At 35.9% G+C, this 24097-nt stretch overlaps 1 protein-coding gene across 2 annotated transcripts in view; it reads left to right on the forward strand.

Annotated features, from left to right (window-relative positions):
- The window catches only part of ORC4 (origin recognition complex subunit 4), an 83071-nt gene that overhangs the window by 28948 nt on the left and 30026 nt on the right, over positions 1–24097 (forward strand). Inside the window, exons 2-4 of one of the 2 annotated variants that reach the window (XM_043894598.1) lie at positions 9243–9316; positions 14859–14935; positions 15381–15471. In XM_043894598.1, coding sequence (XP_043750533.1) covers positions 9260–9316; positions 14859–14935; positions 15381–15471 — 225 coding nt within the window. In that variant the 5' untranslated portion in view covers positions 9243–9259. The remainder of the gene's footprint in view (positions 1–9242; positions 9317–14858; positions 14936–15380; positions 15472–24097) is intronic. The other variant, XM_043894597.1, reaches the window with a different exon arrangement.

Here is a 24097-nt window from a genome sequence, read left to right on the forward strand (position 1 = left end):
GTTAAATAAACAGGGTGACAGTGTACAGCCTGTCACACTCCTGTCCTAATTTTCAACCAGTTGTTTCACCTAAGGTTTTAACTGTCATTTCTTGATTCGCATACAGGTTTCTCAGGAGACAGGTAAAGGCGGTCTGGTATTCCCACTTCTAAGAATTTTCCAGTTTGTTGTAATCCACACAGTCAAAAGCTTTAGTGTTTTAAATGAAGCAGAAGTAGATGTTTTTCTGAAATTCCCTTGCTTTTTCCATGATCCAACGAATGTTTGCAAATCGATCTCTGGTTCCTCTGCCTGTTGTACACCCAGCTTGTACATCTGGAAGTTCTTGGTTCTCCTACTGTTGAAGCTTTAACTTGAAGGATTTTGAGCATTACCTTGCTAGTATGCAAAATGAGCGCAATTGTACAGTAGTTTATACATTCTTTGGCACTGTCTTTCTTTAGGATTAAAATGAACTGTGGCCACTCCCGTTTTCCAGTACTGTGAGTTTTCTGAATTTGCTGATATATTGAGTGCAGCACTTTTAACAACATTGTCTTTTAGGATTTTAAATAGCTCAGCTGGAATTCCATCACCTCCACTAGCTTTGTTCATAATAATGCTTCCTAAGGCCCACTTGACTTCACACTCCAGGATGTCTGACTGTAAGTGAGTGACTACACCGTCATGGTTATATGGGTCATTAAGACCTATTTTTTGTATAGTTCTGTGTATTCTTGACAACTCTTCTTAATCTCTCCCTCTTCTGTTAGGTTCTTGCTGTTTCTGTCCTTTACTGTGCCCGTACTTGCATGAAATGTTCCCTTGGTACCTCCAGTTTTCTTGAAGAAATGTTTGTCTTTCGCATTATGTTGTTTTCCTTTATTTCTTTGCATTGTTCACTTAAGAAGGCTTTCTTATGCAAACTGGAGTAGGTAGGCTTTCCCTTCTCCAGGGCATTTTCTTGACCCAGGGATCAAATCCAGGTCTCCTGCATTGCAAGCAGATTCATTACCTTCTGAGCCGCTAGGGAAGTCCACTTTCATGTAAAAACCGATAAGTTTCATCCCCAAAATTGTCATTCCCAAACTCCCTAACATCATTTAAAGGGAGAGTCACCAGTTTCCCACTTTAGCCCACTGACTTTTTCTCTTAATATGATGCCTGGAAGAATCAAAAGTTATCTATACCCTGACTCACTCCAAACTTAACTCTTGGTTGAGATATTATTTCCTCTGGAATACTTTATCTAACACCCCTTTGCACTCTTATTCTGGGCAAAATCTGAGGGTTACGTGTCCCTGAAGTGCTATCTTCCCCTTTCAGGGAACCTGATTAGCACACAGTGATATAACTAACTTTGTTTGCTTATGTTTGCTCCACTGGACCATGAGCTCCTTGGAAGAAAGACTCAGAAATCATATTATTTTGTATACAAGTTAAGTACTGCAATATTGGCATATAATTGGTTTTTAAGAAAATATGTAATGAATGAATGAATGAATGTTAGGCAATGGAGAATACCCACAGGAAAACTAGTTGTTGAAAAAAGTAGACCAGTTAGGTTAAATCAAGTACTTAGCTAAATTTTAAAATATTGAGTAATCACATGTGTGCATACATGCGTGCTCATTCGCTAAGTCATTTCTGACTCTTTGTGATCCTGTGGACTGTATCCCACCAGGGATCTCTCTGTCCATGGGATTTCCCCAGCAAGAATTCTGGAGCCAGTTGCCTTTTCCTTCTCGAGAGAATCTTCCCGACCCAGGGATCGAACCCACATCTTCTTTGTCTTCTGCATTGCATCTGGATTCTTTACCACTGAGCCACCAGAAAAGCCCAATTACATGTCATGACCCGCAAAAAAGCCTGCCAAGTGTAAAAGAATAGTAAATTACAGAAATATTACATATATAATTATATATATTCATATATGTATAGGAATATATGTTCTATATAAATATATATGTAAGTATAAATATAGATATATAAATAAACACAAATGATTTATACTTCCAAGTAAAATACATGTAGTAAAATATTACCATGGTTTTATCCAGCACTGGAAATTCAAACTGGTTAAAATATAGGTAATTTGGTTACGAAATTTATTTAACAGAGAGATCCCAAGATTAACAAAAGATAAAAGTTTTTTTTTATTTACAAACAACTTTAATTAGGTGGCATATACAGCTCTAAGTCTAGTGATGTAAGAGAAAGTAAAGTCAGTTATCTTTACAAAAAGATTATCAATTATTTCTTTTCATAATTTTGGATTGATAGTTTATTACTAACACATTAAAAAAAGATTAATGATACATTCTCCATTCCAGAATTAGGGCAGCATATTTCATATTTTATTTATACTGCCTTCAATTAAGACTTGAAGGATTAAAAGGAGTATCTGAAATGAATTTTACATTTACTTGTCAAAATCTACACTTTTACTTGTTTTATTAGTATTTACAAGTACACCAGACATCTTCCATTTCTCTTTAATTTTGCTGTGATTTGGAATACTGGCCCTGCTCATTTCAAAGTTGCAGTTACAGAATTCCAGTTTCAGTTCAGTCACTCAGTCATGTCCAACTCTTTGCGACCCCATGGACCACAGCACGCCAGGCCTCCCTGTCCATCACCAGCTCCTGGAGCTTACCTAACTCATGTCCAGCAAGTCAGTGATGCCATCCAACCATTTCATCTTCTGTCGTCCGCTTCTCCTCCTGCCCTCAATCTTTCCCAGCATCAGGATCTTTTCAAATGAGTCAACTCTTCTCATCAGGTGGCCAAAGTAATGGAGTTTCAGCTTCAACATCAGTCCTTCCAATGAACACTCAGGACTGATCTCCCTTAGGATGGACTGGTTGGACCTCCATGCAGTCCAAGGGACTCTCAAGAGTCTTCTCCAACACCGCAGATCAAAGCATCAATTCTTCGGTGCTCACCTTTGTTTATAGTCCAACTCTCATGTCCATACATGACTACTGGAAAAACCATAGCCTTGACTAGATGGACCTTTGTGGGCAAAGTAATGTCTCTGCTTTTTAATATGCTGTCTAGGTTGGTCATAACTTTCCTTCCAAGGAGTATGCGTCTTTTAATTTCATGGCTGCAGTCACTATCTGCAGTGATTTTGGAGCCCCAAAAATAAAGTCAACCACTATTTCCACTGTTTTCCCATCTATTTGCCATGAAGTGATGGGACCAGATGTCATGATCTTAGTTTTCTGAATGTTGAGCTTTAAGCCAACTTTTTCACTCTCCTCTTTCACTTTCATGAAGAGGCTCTTAAGTTCTTCACTTTCTTCCATAAGAATGGTGTCATCTGTATATCTGAGGTTATTGGTATTTCTCCCTGCAATCTTGATTCCAGCTTGTGCTTCATCCAGCCCAGTGTTTCTCATGATGTACTCTGCATAGAAGTTCAGTAAGCAGGGTGACAATATACAGCCTTGAGGTACTCCTTTCCCGATTTGGAACCAGTCTGTTATTTGTAGACTTTTTTGATGATGGACATTATGACTGGTATAAGGTGGTACCTCATTGTAATTTTGATTTGTATTTGTCTAATAATTAGTGATGTTAAGCATCTTATGTGTCTATTGACCATCTGTATGTCTTCTTCGGAGAAATGCCTATTTAGGTCTTCTGCCCACTTTTTGGTTGGGTTTTGGATTTTTTTTTTTCCATTGAGTTTGGAAATTAAGCCACTCCATAGGTTGTCTTTTTGTTTTGTTCATGCAAAAGCTTACAAGCTTGATTAGGTCCCATTTGCTTATTTTGGCTTTGATTTCTATTGCCTTGGGAGAATGAGCTAAGAAAACACTGCTATGATTTACATGACAGAATGTTTTGCCTATGATTTCTTCTAGGAGTTTTATGGTTAGGTCTTAATATAAAAATCTTTAAGCAATTTTGAGTTTATTTTTGTGTATGGTATGAGGATGTGTTCTAACTTCATTGATTTACATGCAGCTGTCCAGCTTTCTCAGCACCAGTGACTGGAGAGACTGTCATTTCTCCACTATATATTCTTGCCTCCTTTGTCAAAGAGATGTGTGAGTTTGTTTCTGGGCGCTCTGTTCTGTTCCATTGATCCTTGTCTGTTTTGGTGATGATAGCACACTGTTTTGATTACTGTCGCTTTGTAGTACTGTCTGAAGTCTGAGAGGGTTATGCTTCCAGCTCTGTTCGTTAACTCTCAAGATGGCTTTGGCAATTCTGGATCTTTTATGGTTCCCTATAAATTTTAGGATTATTTGCTTTAGTTTTGTGAAAAATGTCATAATTTGATAGAGATCGCATTATCTGTACATTGTTTTGGGAAGTCACTTTAACAATATTGAGCCTTCCAATCCAAAAGCATGGGGTATCTTTCCATTTCTTTGGATCATCTTGAAGATTTTGGACACAGTGTTAAAAGACATAACTCTGTGACATCAACAACTGAAAAGGGTAGGGGTGGAGCAGTAAAGGAGCAAAGATGTTGGTATGTTATTTAAGTAACATAAACTAGAGTGTTACGCCTTTAGCACTTTAAAAGCAATCTCTATGATAACTGCAAAGAAATGACTTGTGAATATACAAGAAAAGAAATAAGAAAGGAATTCAAATATTTCCCTATCCCTCAAGGCTTCCCGTGTAGCTCAGTCTGTAAAGCATCTGCCTGCAATGCAGGAGACTTGGGTTCAATTTTTGGGTCAGGAAGTTCCCCTGGAGAAGGAAATGGCAACCTGCTCTAGTATTCTTGCCTGGAGAATCCCATGGACAGAGGAACATGGTGGACTGTATAGTTCATGGGATTGCAAGAAAGAGTCAGACATGCCTTAGCACTCTCTCTCTCTCTAACCCCCCAAAATCAACTAAGCACAAAAGTAGATAGTAACAGAGAATGAGAGACAAAAAAACTGTAAGACATATGGAAAACAAATAGCAAGATGAAGGAATTCCTTATCAGTAATTAGTTTAAATATAAATAATGGGGAAATAGTGGAAACAGTGGCAAGTTTTATTTTATTGGACTCTAAAATCACCGTGGACGGTGACTGTAGCCATGAAATTAAAAGACGCTTGCTCTTTGAAAGGAAAGCCGTGACAAACCTAGACAGCATATTAAAAAGCAAAGACATCACTTTTCCGACAAAGGTCCATATAGTCAAAGCTATGGTTTTTCCAGTAATCATGTACACATGTGATAGTTGGACCTGAAAAAAGGCTGAGTGCTAAAGAATTGATGCTTTCAAATTGTGAAGACTCTTGAGAGTCCCTTGGACAGCCAGAGGTCAAACCAGTCAATCCTAAAGGAAATCAACCCTGAATATTAGCTGAAGCTCCAGTACTTTGGCCACGTGATGTGAAGAGCTAACTGATTGGAAAATACCTTGTTTCTGGGAAAGATTGAGGGCAGGAGGAGAAGAGGGCAACAGAGGATGAGATGGTTGGATGGCATCACCAACTCAATTGACATGAGTTTGAGCAAGCTCCAAGAAATAGTGAAGGAGAGGGAAGCCTGCAGTTCAACAAGTTGCAAAGAGCTGGACAGGACTGAGTGAGTAATACTTTCACTTCTGTGAAAATGGGGGTAAGAGTTGGAGATGAGAAGAAAGCTGGCATAGATTTCCAGTCAAGAAATAATGGTGATGTAAAGCAGGATAGAAACAGCTAGTTACAGGAGTGGATTGGTTTTAGTTTTTTTAGGCAATTTAAATTAGACCAGTTATTACTTGAAACTCTGAAATTTAAAATTAGGTTTATTCTCCTGAGCAAAATGTAAGTTGAGAGGAGGAACTATCAGAAACCAATAATGTAGGAAGTATAAACTCTAAAGAAATAATATTAAGTAAGCTATTCTTTGGGATTATCCTTTTCACTGCTTCTCTTAATAGTAAAAATAAAATAGTAGCTTCTACCAAATTTTATGCACCTAAATAATTGTAGTCACCTATTTTTGCATTTGAGGACAGTGAGTAATGACTTCATCATGCATAGACCTTCAGCTTCTTTTACACTTTGTGTCTAGTCCTATTTAGAATAGTCAGTAACATCATAGTATCAGACAGTTGGAAATAAGAGTCCCATGACCCACTGGTAAAATTTGAGGAGGAATTCAGTCAAACTTAATTTAATAATCTATTGGCAGATAATAATATTCTCTGTCATTAAGCAGTTGAAAGAAACTGTATCATTAGACTTTTATTTTTCTTAAACATTTTATTTTGAAATTGTTATAGACTCACAGAAGTTGTGAATATAGTTCATAGTGTTCCATAAACCCTTCACCCAGATTTTCTGTAGAGTGACATCTTAGGATATTGCAGGTCAAAACCATGACATTGACATTGGTGTAACACTGTTAACTGAACTACAGACCTTATTCAGTTCTCTCAGCAGTTTTTACTTGTACTCATTTTTGTGTGTCGGTTTAATTCTCTGTGACTTGATCCCATGTGTAGATTTTTGTGACATTGCAATAATGATACAAAACTGTTTCATCATTACAAAGAAAATTCTTTATGTAACTCCTTTTTATAATCATACTCATTCCTCAGTTCTGTTTCCTTGCCATCATGTATCTGTTCATCTTTATAATAATTTTGTCATTTCAAGAATGTAATCATGCAATATGTAATATTTTTAGATCAGCCTTTATTTTTTCTCTCAAAGCATAATGCCCTTGAGAGCCTTCCAAGTTATTGCATATATCAGTGTTTGGTGTTTTTTTTTGCCTCAGTTATAGTCCCTCAGTGTGTGGATGTTTCCATTTCTTTAACCCCATTAACTCATTGTAGGACATTTGTATTGTCTTCAGTTTTTTGGCTGTTCCAAATAAACTTACTATTGAGACTCATATTGCAGATTTTCATTTGAGCATACATTTTCATTTCTGTGATATAAATACCCAAAAGTGTAACCACTCTGTCACACGGTAAGTGTATCATGAAATGGCCAAAAGAAACTTTGCAGAATGTCTAACATTTCATATTCTCACCAGTCGTTGTATGTGAGATCTACCTTCTCTTCATCCTTACCAGCATTTGGTGTTTTCTCTGTTTAATTTTTACTTTACAAATAAGTGTGTACCTTGTTGTGGTTGCAGTTTGCCTTTTCCTAATGGCCAATGTGTTTCAGGTGTTTATTTGCTATCCATATACCTTCTTTGCTTGAAATGTCTGTTTATGCCTTTGGCCCGTTTTTATAGTTGGATCATTTATTGTTGAGCATCAATCTTTTGATTAATACTTACTTTGCAGTCAGAATTTATGTACAGGCACTGAAGTACAGTGTGTATGTATGTTTCTTTCACGAATGATCACCAAATGATCATGTGTAACCATGTGCTTTTTAGTGACTTACCTGAATTATATTCAATGCAAGGAGGCAGTTTAGACACCTACCCTGTGACCTCAGACATTTTACTTAGTTCTACTGAGCATGTTTTCTCAGCCTATGAAATGGGGAGAAATATATTTTAATTCCATTAATACTGTGAAATAGCTAACATAGCTCTGAAAAGATAAGGTATATTGTCAAATAATTTACTTTTTATTGTCTAGGGGACAGTTGATCCATTGTTGCCTGTGATTTCAGTCCTTTTTCACAGTCAAGAGTATCTTAAATCAGAATGAAGATGTAATTTCATGTTCCTGAAAGGATTTTTCCCCCCACACAACTCTGATTTAAGAGGAAAAAAACTTAGTAGGATAAAATTAAAATAATCAATGTAAAGATTGTCAAGAAAGGTGCCTTGAATAGAGAAAAGGTTGCTAAAAGGTGCCGTAAGGCAGCTGAGAAAACCACTTTTCTCCTAAGGGGGAAGCTTAAGGAACCAAAACATCAGGAGAGTACTCTGTTCTTGTACTCTATTCTGGCCTGGAGCCAGAATCCTTTTGGGACTTAGGCCTTGGCTATACTGTAAGAGAGAATACAGATTTGCTTGCTATCTGTCAAAGCATTGCTCTGCTGCTGTCCTGTAAAAACTAATTCCAAAGGTTGTTGTCTAAATGTCAGTATATGAAATTAGTATGAATATAAAATATATCACAGGCACATCTTCCTTCAAGTTATTGAAATTTGTACTTTTTAAAATCAGGTGGCTAAGTAGCAGTTACATATAATCAAGTATATATACTTATAACTATGTACATAATTTATGTATTTTATATATGTGTGTGTATGTGTGTATATATATATATATATATATAGATAGATAGATAGATAGATAATAGTTATGTATAATGACATATAACTAGATTGGGTTTAAATCCTGACTCTGACCTTCATACTGTTAAGGTTTTGGTCAGGTTACTTAACCTTTCTGTGTCTTCTAATCTGAAAGAGGTATTAGGATTATTCCGTAGGATTATTCTGAGGATTAAATGAGATCATAAATTCAAAACACTTGTAACAATTCCTGGCGAAGTTATTATTACCTGATTAGTGAAGTACTTCTCTAAGGAAATTGCTGGTGAGAAAATTAGATCTTTTAGCTGAAGATGTTTATGAATATATTGCCCTCAAGGAGAATTTTACAGAACTTTTTTTTTGTTAGTATATATATACGTATACACACACACACACACACACACACACACATATACATCATTCCAGCTAATGCTTGGGATTTTTAAGTATGCTCAGTTTGGTGGCACTGACAACAAAATTTTGTTTAATATGACATGTTTATGAATAAAGAGAAGTACAGGAAGTTGTGTATGTTTGCAGAAGAAACATTTTACCTAGTCTGTAATGACTGTGTATGATTGATGAGTGGAGCAAGAAAGCGAAGTTTTTCTGGAACAGATGATCCTGTGGGATGAATGTGGGGAGAAACATTCTATACAAAGGAAGTGCATTAGTTGTTTTTTGTTTGTTTGATTTTGTTTTTAAAGGCAGAGAAAGGAAGCTGAATACTAGATTGAAAAGAAAGGTAGGACTAATTATAAGAGCCATCTAAAATGTGAAATGGGAGTGTCAAATAAAGCTTTAGTTAGGCAAAGAGGAGCCGTTGAGATTTTTTTTCTTGTTTTATTGAGAAATAACTTACATATATCACTGTGTAATTTTAAGTTGTGCAGCCTAACGGTTTTATTTACATATTATGAAACGATCCCCTTAGTTAGTTTCAACAGAAAATTTTCAAAGTTTCAGAAATTTTAACATTTTTCATGTTTTAGAACTCATTTGAGTCTGTAATAGTAAATTCTTAATTTCTGTAAGCCAATAGTCCTTATATTCATGCTAAAATTTTTTATTATTTTTTAAAGGATTTCAGTTTGTGGAAATGAGCAGTCGTAAATCAAAGAGTAGCAACTTAATACAAGCAGACTACCTTTCACAGGTTAGTGTATATTTTCATTAATCTGAAGGCCTGTTACCATGCAAAGGTGATAAGAGAAACAGTTATCTTCTTAACTTGAATTCTCCCCTTATTATGTATGAAGAACCACTCTTTCCATTGTCAAGAGGAAAGTTTCTTTGCTGCTTCCTAATTTCAATCTCTATAAATTTTTGGATAGATGGAATCCTAATTTTATTCATGTCTTCCTATATGTTCTCAAGTTTCATTTTAGTTTAATACTATCTTTAGAGTTTTTCACTTTTTTAGGTAAGTTTATTGAAAAGTATTTTATTCCTTTTGTTGCTGTCATAAATGAGATTGTTTTCTTTTATGTTTTATTTGTTGCTAGTGTTTCTAAATGAAATTGATTTTTCTATATTAATCTTGTATTCTGTAACCTTGATGAACTCATTTATAATAGTTTTTTTTTTTTTTTTTTAGTTTATTCCTTTGGATTTTCTATATATAAGATCATGTCATCTTCAAATAAATATAGTTTTACTTCTTCATTTCCAATCTGTATGCCTTTCATTTCTTTTTCTTGTCTAATTGCCATGACTAGAACCTTCAGTATAATACTGAGTAAGCTAGCAAGAGCAGACCATTTTTTATATTGGGAAGATGTATTCAGTCTTTTACCACTGAGTATGATGTTAGCTGTGGGCTTTTGTGGACGTTAACAGGTTGAGAAGTTCTCCTTATATTCCTAATATGTTTAGTGTTTTTATCATGAACATTTAATATTTAAGTGTATACATCTCTTGAGGAGTCTAGTTGGGAATGGGTATGATATTTCTACACTAGCATAACCAGAACTACATTTTTTTAAAGCAAAAACTAAATGTTATTGACATTCCTTTGTAATACCTTACTTACCTTCTGTTTAAATGAAAATGTTTAGTTATGCTTTTAAAACTACTGGACTGGAATGGATGAATTTAACTCAGATGACCATTATATCTACTACTGTGGGCAAGAATCCCTTAGAAGAAATGGAATACCAATCATAGTCAACAAAAGAGTCCAAAATGCAGTACTTAGATGCAATCTCAAAAATGACAGAACGGTATCTTTTGTTTTCAAGGCAAACCATTCAATATTAGAGCAACCCCAGTCTATGCCCTGACCAGTAATGCTGAAGAAGCTGAAGTTGAATGGTTCTATGAAGACCTCCAAGACCTTCTAGAACTAACACCCAAAAAAGATGTCCTTTTCACTACTACAGGGGACTAGCATGCAAAAGTAGGAAATCAAGAGATACCTGGAGTAACAGGCAAATTTGGCCTTGGAGTACTGAATGAAGCAGGGCAAAGGCTGATAGAGTTTTGCCAAGAGAATGGACTTGTCATAGCAAACACCCTCCTCCAACAACACAAGAGAAGACTCTACACATGGACATCACCAGATGGTCAACACCGAAATCAGATTGATTATATTCTTTGCAGCTAAAAATAGAGAAGCTCTATACAGTCAGCAAAAACAAGACCGGGAGCTGACTGTGGCTAAGATCATGAACTCCTTATTACCAAAATCAGACATAAACTGAAGAAAGTAGGGAAAATGACTAGACTGTTAAGGTATGATCTAAATCAAATTCCTTATACAGTGGAAGTGACAAATAGATTCAAGGGACTAGATCTGATAGTCAGAAATCCTGAAGAACTATGGACGGAGTTCGTGACATTGTACAGGAGGCAGTGATCAAGATCATCCCCAAGAAAAAGAAATACAGAAAGGCAAAATGGTTGTCTGTGGAGGTCTTACAAATAGCTATGAAAAGAAGAGAAGCTAAAGGCAAAGGAGAAAAGGAAAGATATACCCATTTGAATGCAGAGTATTAAAGAATTAACAAGGAGACATAAGAAAGCCTTCCTCAGTGATCAATGAAAAGAAATAGAGAAAAACAATAGAATGGAAAAGACTAGAGATCTCTTCAAAAAATTAGAGATACCAAGGGAATTTTTCTTGCAAAGATGGGCACAGTAAAGGACAAAAATGGTATGAACCTAACACAAGCAGGAGAAGAGGTGGCAAAAACACACAAAAGAACTATACAAAAAAGATCTTCACAACCCAGATAATTATGATGGTGTGATCACACACCTAGAGCCAGACATCCTGGAATGCGAAGAAAGTGGGCCTTAGAAAGCATCACTAGGAACAAAGCTAGTGGAGAAGATGGAATTCAAGTTGAGCTATTTCAAATCCTAAAAGATGATGCTGTGAAAGTGCTGCACTCAATGTGTCAGCAAATTTGGAAAACTCAGCAGTGGGCACAGGACTGGAAAAGGTCAGTTTTCATTCCAATCCCAAGAAAGGCAATGCCAAAGAATGCTCAAACTACCGCACAATTGCACTCATCTCACATGCTAGCAAAGTAACACTCAAAATTCTCCAAGCCAGGCTTCAACAGTTCGTGAACTTCCAGATGTTCAAGCTAGATTTAGAACAGGCAGAGGAACCAGAGATCAAATTGCCAACATCCATTGGATCATCAAAAAAGCAAGCGAGTTCCAGAAAAACATCTACCTCTGCTTTATTGGCTATGCCAAAGCCTTTGAGTGTGTGGATCATAACAAACTGGAAAATTCTTAAAGAGATGGGAATACCAGACCACCTGACCTACCTCCTGAGAAATCTGCAGGTCAAGAAGCAACAGTTAGAACTGGACATGGAACAACAGACTGGTTCTGAATTCGGAAAGGAGTACGTCAGGGCTGTATAGTGTCACCCTGCTTATTTAACTTATATGCAGAGTACGTTATAAGAAATGCTGAACTGGAAGAAGCACAAGCTGGAATCAAGATTGCCAGGAGAAATATCAATAACCTCAGATATGCAGATGACACCACCCTTATGGCAGAAAGTGAAGAAAACTAAAGAGCTACTTGATGGAAAGAGGAGAGTGAAAAAGTTGGCTTAAAACTCAACATTCAGAAAACTAAGATCATGGCATCTGGTCCCATCACTTCATGGCAAATAGATGGGGAAACAGTGACAGACTTTATTTTGGGGGCTCCAAAATCACTGCAGATGGTGACTGCAGCCATGATATTAAAAGATGCTTGCTCCTTGGAGGAAAAGTTATGACCAACCTAGACAGCATATTAAAAACAGAGACTTGACTTTGCCAGTAAAGGTCCATCTAGTCAAAGCTATGGTTTTTCCAGTAGTTATGAATGGATGTGAGAGTTGGACTATAATAGAAGCTGAGCACTGAAGAATTGATGCTTTTGAACTGTGGTGTTGGAGAAGACTCTTGAGAGTCCCATGGACTGCAAGGAGATCCAACCAGTCCATCCTAAAGGAAATCAGTCCGGAGTATTCATTGGAAGGACTGATGCTGAAGCTGAAGCTCCAATACTTTGGCCACCTGATGCGAAGAGCTGGCTCATTTGAAAAGACCCTAATGCTGGGAAAGATTGAAGTTGGGAGGAGAAGGGGATGACAGAGGATGGATGGTTGGATGACATCACTGACTCAGTGGACCTGAGTTTAAGTAAACTCTGGGAGTTGGGGATGGACAGGGAGACCTGCCATGCTTCAGTGCATTAGGTCGCAAATAGTTGGACACGATTGAGTGACTAAACTGAACATATCTTTGTAAATAGCGCAAATCTTCCCCGTGCACCTAAATTAATTTCTATATATGTACATACCTGTTTAATTTTCATATCAACTCACTTTAGAATTTTGGAACCTCTGAATATTCACTACAGCTTCGCTTCACTTTTTCTCTATCTTATATTTTATTCATACTTGTTTCTCTATAGACTTTAATGATGTTTACAACAAGAAAAACTCTGAGGTTTGTCTTTTGATTTGCAGTTATCTTATCTAGGGGGAGGAATACACACTATGATTAGTTGGATGTATGTTTGCTTCCTTAGGTTTTTTATAGATATCAGCTATTTCCTATATAATAACGATATTGTATTATAGATTGGTGTCTTCTTTAATCTTCAAAACAGGCCTGCCAGAATAGTGTATTGTCTCTTGGACACCAATCTTTCTATTCTTTCCACTTCCTCCTAAATGCTAAGTATGGATTATTTTATCCCCAGTGAATAATTTGCTTTGCTGTGCCTCTGGTACATATAAAGAGAACTCAGATTTTTTTCACTGATACATGAAGGATCACTCCCATACTGCATACTTCAGTCTGCAAGAAGCAAATAATCTTGGCAACCTCTTGTTTCTGCTGATGGAGCTAAATCTGAGATAACCTCCTAAGGTTTTTGTCACTGGACACACTCTTTGTTAGCAGCAAATGCAGAAAAGGAACAATTTTGATGGTCCATCTTTTTAAAGAATGTGATCGATTGATATTTCTTTTTTTACAGCTGTGTCTTAAGTCCTTTGTTTTAAGGCAAAATAAAAGTTTAGCTCTTTAGAAGAATTTTAGTTAATTCCAGCAATTTCTTTTTTTATATCCTAGATGAGGATGACTTCTTCCATCTATTTGAGCATCTTCTTATATGCTAGGTTACTAATTTTTTGCAGATTGTTGACTCTCATTTCTTACTAATATATATGCTTTTTTTTTAGGCATAGATCATATTCTTTTAGTAGTTTTGTGCTCTGCATCTAATAGATCCTCAGTAATTCTGTGGACTTTTAAATTTCTTCTGTTTCCCCAGAATCCTGACTTCTATGAGAGGAACAGAAAGATAGGACTTTAGCTAAACCAGTTTAGATATGTTGGTCTCTAGGTGGCTCCAATAGTAAAGAATCTGCCTGCAAAAAAAAAAAAAAAAAGAATCTGCCTGCAATGTTGGAGACCTGTGTTCAATCCCTGGGTTGGGAAGATCCCCTGGAAAAGGAGCTGGCAGACCACTCCAGGATTTTTGCCTGGGAAATCCTATGGACAGAGAAGCCTGGCGGGTTACATTCCATGGGATCACAGAGTCAGATAAGACTGAGTGACTAAACTCAAAAGACTGAGTTATGGTTCATGAGCGTTATTAGATTAGATTGCATTATTAAATTCTCTCCTTTATTCCTTGACTGACATGTTACACAAAATGAGGTGTTCATTTATTGACATACATTAAAACAGCCCTCAAATTGCTGATGTAGCTAAAGTAACTAATATCTCTCATGTTGAAAGCTTCATAACTAAATTCTTATCCTTTCTCTGGGACTTGCTGCTGCTGCTAAATTGTTTCAGTCATGTCCAACTCTTTGCAGACTTATGGACCATAGCCTGCCAGGTGCCTCTGTCCATGGCACTTTCCAGGCAAGAACACTAGAGTGGGTTGCCATGCCCTCCTCCAGAGGATCTTCCTGACCCAGGGACTGAACCCACATCTCTTATGTCTCCTGCATTGGCAGGCAGATTCTTTACCACTAGTACCACCTGGAAAACAAGAACTGTTAATTTTACCACTTGGGAAAATGCCAGACCTCATGATGACAAGTTATTTAAGGAGAGCCGAATTGATTCATTAATACCTAACTCTAACTGCTATAAATATATTTACATGTTCATTTTTGATTGCATACATAATGTTTTCATTTTTATTCACTTTATTTTTATCAGGTACAAAGAATTTTACGTGAAAGATTTTGTCATCAGAGTCCAAATGATAACCTATTTGGAGTACAAGTACAATATAAGTAAGTTTAGCTACCCACTTGTCTGTTATGAAACTACTTATAGATACCCTTTAGGTTTTGCAGAAATTGCCATACACAGATTTTATCTTAAGGATAGCGAACATTTTTATAGAGGTGTGAAGCAAGAGCAGATATACATATTTCCATAATCGAAAAAAAACCCTTTAACTTTCAATCTTGTATCGTTTCTGTCATTTGATATTATGGAGAGATTTCTGAGCTTGCCCCTAATGCTCAGCAGCCAGCTGTGGAGTGAGAGTTGCCACAGTTGTTCCTATCCCATACCATTATAAAGACCACAATATTTCAGTCTTACTTGTTTCTTCTTGAGGTTTCTAGAGAATCAGTATTTCTGTTCTTCTCTGTAGGACTACTTTAAAAAGTATTACCTAGCAAATTATTTCAGCTTTGCTTTTTAAATTTTGGCCTTTTTATATCATTTCAGACACTTAATTGAGCTGCTAAAAAGAACTGCTATCCATGGAGAAAGTAACTCTGTTCTCATTATTGGACCCCGAGGTTCAGGAAAGACCATGGTAAAAGCTGTTGATTTCTGGCATTCCTTTGCTTTGTAGACATGTGATGATTCTTGTGGATAACATTGAAAATGTTTTTGATTATTGTCATCCTTGTGTTACTAGCATTTAAATCATAGAATACATGGAAAGCCTTTATAAAGTTAGACTTGCTTATTTGAGTTAAGTGATCTGTTTTTACCTTATTTTTCCTCACAGTAACAAATTTTCGAATGTTATTTGTTCCATTGTGGTCTTTGGTCCTTCAAGAATTTGTGATTGCCAGTGGACAAAGCAAACTGGCATTTATTGAGCATTTTCCTTGTAACTTTTATTTATATTCTGTTATCTATTTTTTGCATTAACCCTGCAAGGTAGGCATGATATTGTCTCTATTTGTAGACTAGGTAGCTATCATATCAAGCACTTTTTTTCTTTTAGTTTATTGTGTAGCCCTAACCCAGGCAAGTTTTTTTTAATGTATACATTCACATCTTCTAGAGTTCTCTTCTACTTTCCATCTTTATTATATTACTTTAGTTATCTCAAAAAGATAGCTTATGCTTTTTTACCCATGTTTTCTCTTTTCCTTTCTTTACTCAGTATGTAAGACCACTTATGACTGTTACATTACAAATATTACTATGTAATTGTATAATCTGCTTTTGCTATATTCCATGCAGTAAATTTAGATTTCTCACTAATATGTTTTACTATGTATACAAGTAAAATTTTGTATTATGTATTATTTTATATTAAGTAAAACTATGTAAAATAGAAATAGAATTATGTTTTTAGTTTTTAAGCAGTACACTTTGACTGTACATTATGTAAAGATTGGGAAATGAGGACTTTAGGATTTTACTGTCATCACCTGTTTCCAGTATTGTTTTTAGTACATAAATTGGGGATTTAGATCTAAATAATTTATTTTCTTTTCAAATTTTTTCATTTATTATAATCACATTTATGACAATATTTATTTTTGACTCTTTTTAACTTAGCTCAGTCCTTCAACTTAGTCCTTGTATACAACCACTATTTCTTTATTCTTAATTTTTTTATTATGAATTTTCTTTGTGTTCGACTTCAGTGCTATTTAGGGTAGTTTTTGTAAGAAAGCTTTGTGACTAATACACTTTTGAGCTATGAGACTATTATTAAAACAACAACTCTATTAACAGTAGAAAAACTGAGGAAAGCTATGCACAGAAAGGTCATAGGTAATTAAATACAAATCAGTTTTAAACTTAGAAACATGTTTAATTTCACTCATAATCTAGTAAATTAAATAAAAATATAGTAATTTTTTCTATCAGGTTAACAAAAAGATCTGTAAAATTGATAATATACTGATATTCTTGCTGGTGGTGTAAATTAGAATTAGACAAAATCTAACCATATTACAAATGTGCATACCTTTTGACTCAGCAACATTTCTAGGAATTTATCTTTGTGAAATGGTATGTGTACAGTTAGTCATTACAGCAATGTTTATTAGTAGTGCAGGATGAGAAACAGTATAAATGACCCTCAGAATACATCCATCCATGTAATGGACTATGATACTGCAGTAAAAAAGAATATGGAAATATTTGTATATAGTCCAAAACAAGGGGGAAAAGTCATATTGTTGATTTATCTGTAAACAAAAGTTCCCTGAAATGTATATATTTAAATTTTTATTGGAGTATTGTTGATTTACAATGTTGTGTTAGGTTCAGATATACAACAGAGTAAATCGGTTATACATATAAATATATTCACTCTTTTTAGATTCCTATCCCATATAGGCCATTACAAAATATTGTGTAGAGTTCTCTGTACCATATGATAGGTCCTTATTAGTTGCCTATTTTATGTATACTACTATGTATAAGTCAACCCCAGTCTCCCAATTTATCCGTCCCTCCTTTCTGTCTAGTAGCCACAAGTTTGTTTTCCATATCTGTGACACTGCTTCTGGTTTGTAAATAAGTTCATTTGTACCCTTTTTTGTAAATATTCCACATATAAGTAATATCATATGATGTTTGTCTGTGTCTAACATACTTCACTTGATATGACAATCTCTGGGATTACTCATGTACCTGCAGATGACATTATTTTGTTCTTTTTTTATGCCCAAGTAATATTCCATTCAGTTTTCATTCCATTCCCAAAGAAAGGAAAGACCAAAGATTGTTCAAACTACCACACAATTGCACTCATCTCTCACGTTAGCAAAGTAACACTCAAAATTCTCCAAGCCAGGCTTCAAGAGTACATGAACTGTGAACTTCCAGATGTTCAAGCTGAATTTAGAACAGGCAGAGGAACCAGAGATCAAATTGCCAACATCCATTGCATCATCAAAAAAGCAAGAGAGTTCCAGAAAAACATCTACTTCTGCTTGATTGACTATGCCAAAGCCTTTGAGTGTGTGGATCATAACAAACTGGAAAATTCTTAAAGAGATGGGGATACCAGACCACCTGATCTATCTCCTGAGAAATCTGCAGGTCAAGAAGCAACAGTTAAAACTGGACATGGAACAACAGACTGGTTCTGAATTGGGAAAGGAGCATGTCAAGACTATATTGTCACCCTGTTTATTTAACTTATATGCAGAGTACATCATGAGAAATGCTGGACTGGATCAAGCATAAGCCAGAATCAAGATTGCCAGGAGAAATATCAATAACCTCAGAGATTCAGATGACACCACCCTTACGACAAAAAGCAAAGAAGAACTAAAGAGCCACTTGATGAAAAGGAAAGAGGAGAGTGAAAAAGTTGGCTTAAAACTCAACATTCAGAAAACTAAGATCATGGCATCCAGTCCTATCACTTCATGGCAAATAGATGGGAAAACAATGGAAACCTGACAGACTTAATTTTTTGGGCTCCAAAATCACTGCAGATGGTGTCTGCAGCCATGAAATTAAAAGACGCTTGCTCCTTTTAAGAAAAGCTATGGCCAACCTAGACAGCATATTAAAAAGCAGAGATATTACTTTGCCAACAGAGGTCTGTCTAGTCAAAGCTGTGGTTTTTCCAGTAGTCAGGTATGAATGTGAGAGTTGGACTATAGAGAAAACTGAGCACTGAAGAATTGATGCTTTTGAACTGTGGTGTTGGAGAAGACTCTTGAGAGTCCCATGGACTGCAAGGAGATCCAACCAGTCCATCCTAAAGGAAATCAGTTCTAAATATTCATTGGAAGGACTGATGCTGAAGCTGAAGCTCCTATTGGAGCTTGGAGTATTCTTTGAAGCCAAAGTATTCTTTGGCCACCTGATGGGAAGAGCTGACTCATTGCAAAAGACCCTGAGGCTGGGAAAGAGTGAAGTCGGGAGAAGGGGACGACAGAGAATGAGATGGTTGGATGGCATTACTGACATGATGGACATGAGTTTCTGTAACTCTGGGAGTTGGTGATGAACAGGCAAGCCTGGCGTGCTGCAGTCCATGGGGTCACAAAAGAGTCAGATATGACTGAGCGAGTGGACTTACTGAATATTCCATTGCGTGTAAATATACATATGCACCATGTCTTCTTTACCCTCTCCTCTGCTGACGGACATTTAGGTTACTTCCATGCCCTGGCTATTGTAAATAGTGCTGCAGTTGAGCTGAACATCGAGGTGTATGAATCTTTTCAAATGATGGTTTTCTCTAGGTAAACTCCTAGGAATGGGTTTTCTGGGTCATGGTATTCTATTTTTATTTTTTTAAGGAACTGCTATACTGTCCTCCATAGTGATTGTACCAGTTTACATTCCCATCAACAGTTTAGAAAGATTCTGTTTCTCCATACCCTCTCTAGCACGTATTGTTTGTTGATTTTATTGATGATAACCATTCTGACCAGTGTGAAGTGATACTTCATTGTAGTTTTGATTTGCATTTCTCTAATAGTGATGTTGAACATCTTTTCAAGTGTTTTTTGGCCATTTTTATGTCTTATGTCTTCTTTATGGTGTGCTGCAGTCCATGGGGTCACAGAGAGACACAACTTAGCCACCGAAAAATGTCAACAAATGTCTTTCTGAAATATTAAACAGTAACATAGTGGGTTATTTGTTGAGTGGGGTATGGGAACAGAGGTTAAGGCTCTTTTCACTATATATCTTTTTATGCTTTCTGAGGGGTGAACTGTATGACCATGCAGTCTATTTTTAAAGCTACAGAGTGGGAAGTTGGTTGAAGGCAAGGGAAAAAATACCAGCAACCTAGTTAACAGAACAAATCACTAAACTCCTTCAGAACACATAAATATAAAAGAGATAGGAAGTTGAGTAACATGGAAAAATGTAAAAAGAATATTTTAAATCAAAAGTTATTTTTCATGTTACGTATAAATGACTGGGATTAAACTCTTCCATCACTTTTTTTTTTCCCTCCCTTGAAATCCCATAGAGTTTATTCAAATTGTGTTTTATGGGAAAATTCCAAGGGCAGGCTTTTCTTTTCCCTTTATAAACTGCTGTTTCAGTCTGGATAGTTTCGATTATGCTGTCAGACCAACCCTAAATTTCAGTGTCTTGACACAGGTTTGTTGTCTGCTTTTGCTGTGTCCCCATTGTGTAACAGTTCAGTTCAGTTCAGTCGCTCAGTCCTATCCGACTTTTTGCGACCCATGAGCCACAGCATACCAGGCCTCCCTGTCCCTCATCAACTCCTGGAGTTTACCCAAACCCATGTCCATTGGGTCGGTGATGCCATCCAACCATCTCATCCTCTGTCATCCCCTTCTCCTCCTGCCCTCATTCTTTCCCAGCATCAGGGTCTTTTCCAATGAGTCAGCACTTCACATAAGGTGGCCAAAGTATGGGAGTTTCAGCTTCAGCATCAGTCCTTCCAATGAATACTCAGGACTGATCTCCCTTAGGATGGACTGGTTGGATGTCCTTGTGGTCCAAGGGACTCTCAAGAGTCTTCTCCAACACCACAGTTCAAAAGCATCAATTTTTCGGCGCTCAGCTTTCTTCACACTCCAACTCTCACATCCATACATGACCACTGGAAAAACCATAGCCTTGACCAGACGGACCTTTGTTGGCAAAGTAATGTCTCTGCTTTTTAATATGCCATCTAGGTTGGTCATAACTTTCCTTCCAAGGAGTAAGAGTCTTTTAATTTCATGGCTGCAATCACCATCTGCAGTGATTTTGGAGCCCAGAAAAATAAAATCTGACAGTAAGGGGGCACTATTCTGTGTCTTCACTCAGAAGAAATGGTGATGTTACCTCAGCCTGTTCCTCCACTAACACCCCAGTGGTGGAAAGGAAGCCTGATGGATCAGGGACATTCTTGAAGTTCCCACCCACAGGTGCTACAGAGCATATCTCACACTTCTCTGACCAGAGTCACAGAGTCACACCTAGTTTCAAGAGAGCAGGGAAGTGCATTTTTACTAGGTACCTAGAAAGGAGGTTAACCAGAAGTATGGTGAATCTCACTGATGACCACCACAGCTAACTTGTTTGAGTTTATATGTGATTTTTCCTTGTCTAGATGCTTGTAGCACTTCTGTTTCTTAGCAGTGTGAAAGTTTCACAGATTATATCAAAGTGTAGGTCATAAAAACTATAACTCTGCAAACCCTCTTGATGTGAATTTAGGTCTTTCTTTAGTAAAAGGATGATTTTCCTTTTTTTTTCCAGTTTTAATTAAGTTATTGTTTTTGGAAAACACATTATATACTATTTTTGAAGAACATTTTTACATGATACTTTAATTCTTCAAAGAGCTCTATAGTGATACTCTTGTATCAGTATAGGAGAAAACGAGATCTAAGAAATTAGTACATTAGACCTGTTATTCCATCATTCACTGTGCATCTTGAAATAAAATGACGTACAGCAGAGAAGTTGAATCTAAGTGATTCAGGCATCAAAGTGTCGAACCTAAATGTATAATTTGAACAGTTAATGAGTTAATTTATTCTGAACTTTCATCTTGGAAGTTTGTCTCTTAAGGCGTACAGAAAGTTTACAAAAAAGGAAATAGAGCTAGTGACTGCTTACAAAGTTGTATGAGTAAATACAAATTAAACCTGTATACTCCATTTCATTAGTAAATTGGCTAAAATAGATATATTTGTTACATAAAGAGTAAGCAGATTGTACAGAGCTCCCACATAATCTCTCTCTCACAGACACGCGCTCATACACACACGCACACATGCACCCCGGCACAGTTTTCCCCGTCATTAACATCTTGCCTTACTGTGGTACATTTGTTAAAATTAATGAAGCTATATTGAAACATTGCTAATTAAAGTCCATTGTTTACATTAAGGATTCTACAAGTCTATAGGTACAACACCATTTTCTGGTGCTTTGAAATAATTTATCTAATGTGATTTAACTGAAGTATGAAAAAACCCATACATGGTATTCCATTATGGTATAATTTAATTTTTTCCTACTGTGCTCCAATACTGAGAGGTCAGAAAGCTCAGAAGCATTGTTCAACTCCTCACTTATGATTTGTTGTGTGTGGGAGTATCCTGAGATATAAAATAGGTTATTCTTAGATAAGAATATTATTATATCATATAATTAGTATAATTATATATATTATAGCTTAGTATAATCATGTGTTAGTAATATTATTAGTATAATTGCAGAAATTTGAACTTAAAAAATAAGGTTGCAGTATATTGAAAATAATACCCTTAGCCAAACTATTTAAAATACAAAAATTGAAAATCTTCAGTTAAGTGGTAAAGATAACAAATTCTGTGGTTTGTTGTATTTCAAACATTTTATTTTAAAAATAGATATGGTTCCAAATGAGAGATTTGACTATGGAAAATACTCTTCTATATAGAAATTAGACTTGCTAGATGATTAAAGTTTCTTCTAGTTTGTCTCTTCTGGTTGCATATTGTTGAATATTGTGTCCCTGAAAGTATTTGGGAATGGTAATAAAAGCATAAAAACCTCTGGATGCTGGCAGTTCAAGCAAACAATACAAGTATATTTGTAACATTAATTTTTAGCTACAAAGAATGTGGAAATGGGGTATCCAAATTGATTATGCTGGTTAATGTAACATAACCAAGTAAGGTTTTTTTTAGTATATAATATAATATAAAATATTGAAAAGATGACATTGTCTCCTTGGGAAAAAAAAAATCTGACTTATATGATTGTTAACCTAGCTAATTACAAAGTAAATTTTAGCAATATCCAGAGTGGAACTAAAATTATTATTTGAAGACATGCTTGCCTAATATATTGAAATGATCATTTCAGATCACACACATACCCCTCATGAAAAAGTTTTACGCTAATTCACACAAATCATAGTAACTTGATGTTAAAGTAAATTTAGTGGAAAAGGCTATAAACCTGTTCTAACTCTCCCCTTACATATGTGAGATGAAGGTGTTATTATTGACCCTGTTTCATTCTGCAAAGAATTTGAAGATTTTGAACAATTTATCAAATCTGAAGTGATTTTAAACATAAAATCAGAGCCAGGGAAATATAAATATTATGTAAGTAAAGTATCAAGAGGTAGGTGCAAGAACATAGCAGATTGCTAAGAAAATGCCATATAGGCTATATTTTGAGAAGCAAGTTATTATCATTTGGGGACTAAATCTGGTTGGATCTGACTTGATCCAACGACAGAGAAGTACCACCTCATCTTCTGACCGTTTTCTCTAAGCATGTAACTTTTCTCTACTGGGCTTTTACTTATAATATGACAGTTGACATTTGAGGTTGTCTTTCTTTTTTATTTTTAAAGGATTTAGATTACCTGTGATCTGAGGTGAACTACTATATGCTTTAAATATGTTTGATATCCTGTTGTGAAATCTGATGATTTGAAATGAGGGATTTTGCTTTTTGTTGTTGTTGTACAAAGATATTGCAGTGACAAATAGAGGTAAAATACTGCAAATACAAGTAGTAGTTTGTTTTTCAAAATAGTTACCAGTTGTCTCAATGACTTTGTGGAATAATCCTTTTTGTCCTCATTAAGTTTGATGCCACTTTTGTTGTATACATAGCCTAATTTCCTGAGCTATCTATTTTGTGATAGTACCCATCTACTTCTATTTTTCATATTAGCAAGAATAATCATCATGCTTTCTTTTTAAAATCTTCTTGTTTTTTCTTAATTCTATTTATTTTCAAATTTCACAAAATATATGTAGTATTAATATGAAGAGATATATATGATAATGCAGTATGAATGATAAGATGTCACAAATCAAAAATATAAAGAATGTTAAGTATGTGGCGTAGTTAAAAATGTGAAGCTTTACAATTGAACAGTTTAAGATGGTTTAACACTTTCTGGGTATTTTTAGTAGTAATTACTATTATATTTTGGGCTTCCCAGATGATGATAGTGGTAAAGAACCCACCTGCCAGTGCAGGAGACATGAGACATGGGTTCGATCCCTGAGTGGGGAAGATCCCCTGGAGGAGGGAATGGCGACCCATCTCAATATTCTTGCCTGGAAAGTTCCATGGACAGAGGAGCCTGGCAGGCTACCGTCCTTGGAGTTGCAAAGAGTCGGACACGACTGAAGCAACTTAGCATGCACACACTTTAATTTGAAGTATATTGCTAGTAGTAATAATTTTTATTATTGTGAGATCTAAGGTACTTTAATAAGGGCTTTCTCTGCTTACCTAAC

This window comes from Cervus elaphus, chromosome 33, assembly GCF_910594005.1.
Source record: "Cervus elaphus chromosome 33, mCerEla1.1, whole genome shotgun sequence".
NCBI classification, from domain to species: Eukaryota; Metazoa; Chordata; class Mammalia; order Artiodactyla; family Cervidae; genus Cervus; species Cervus elaphus.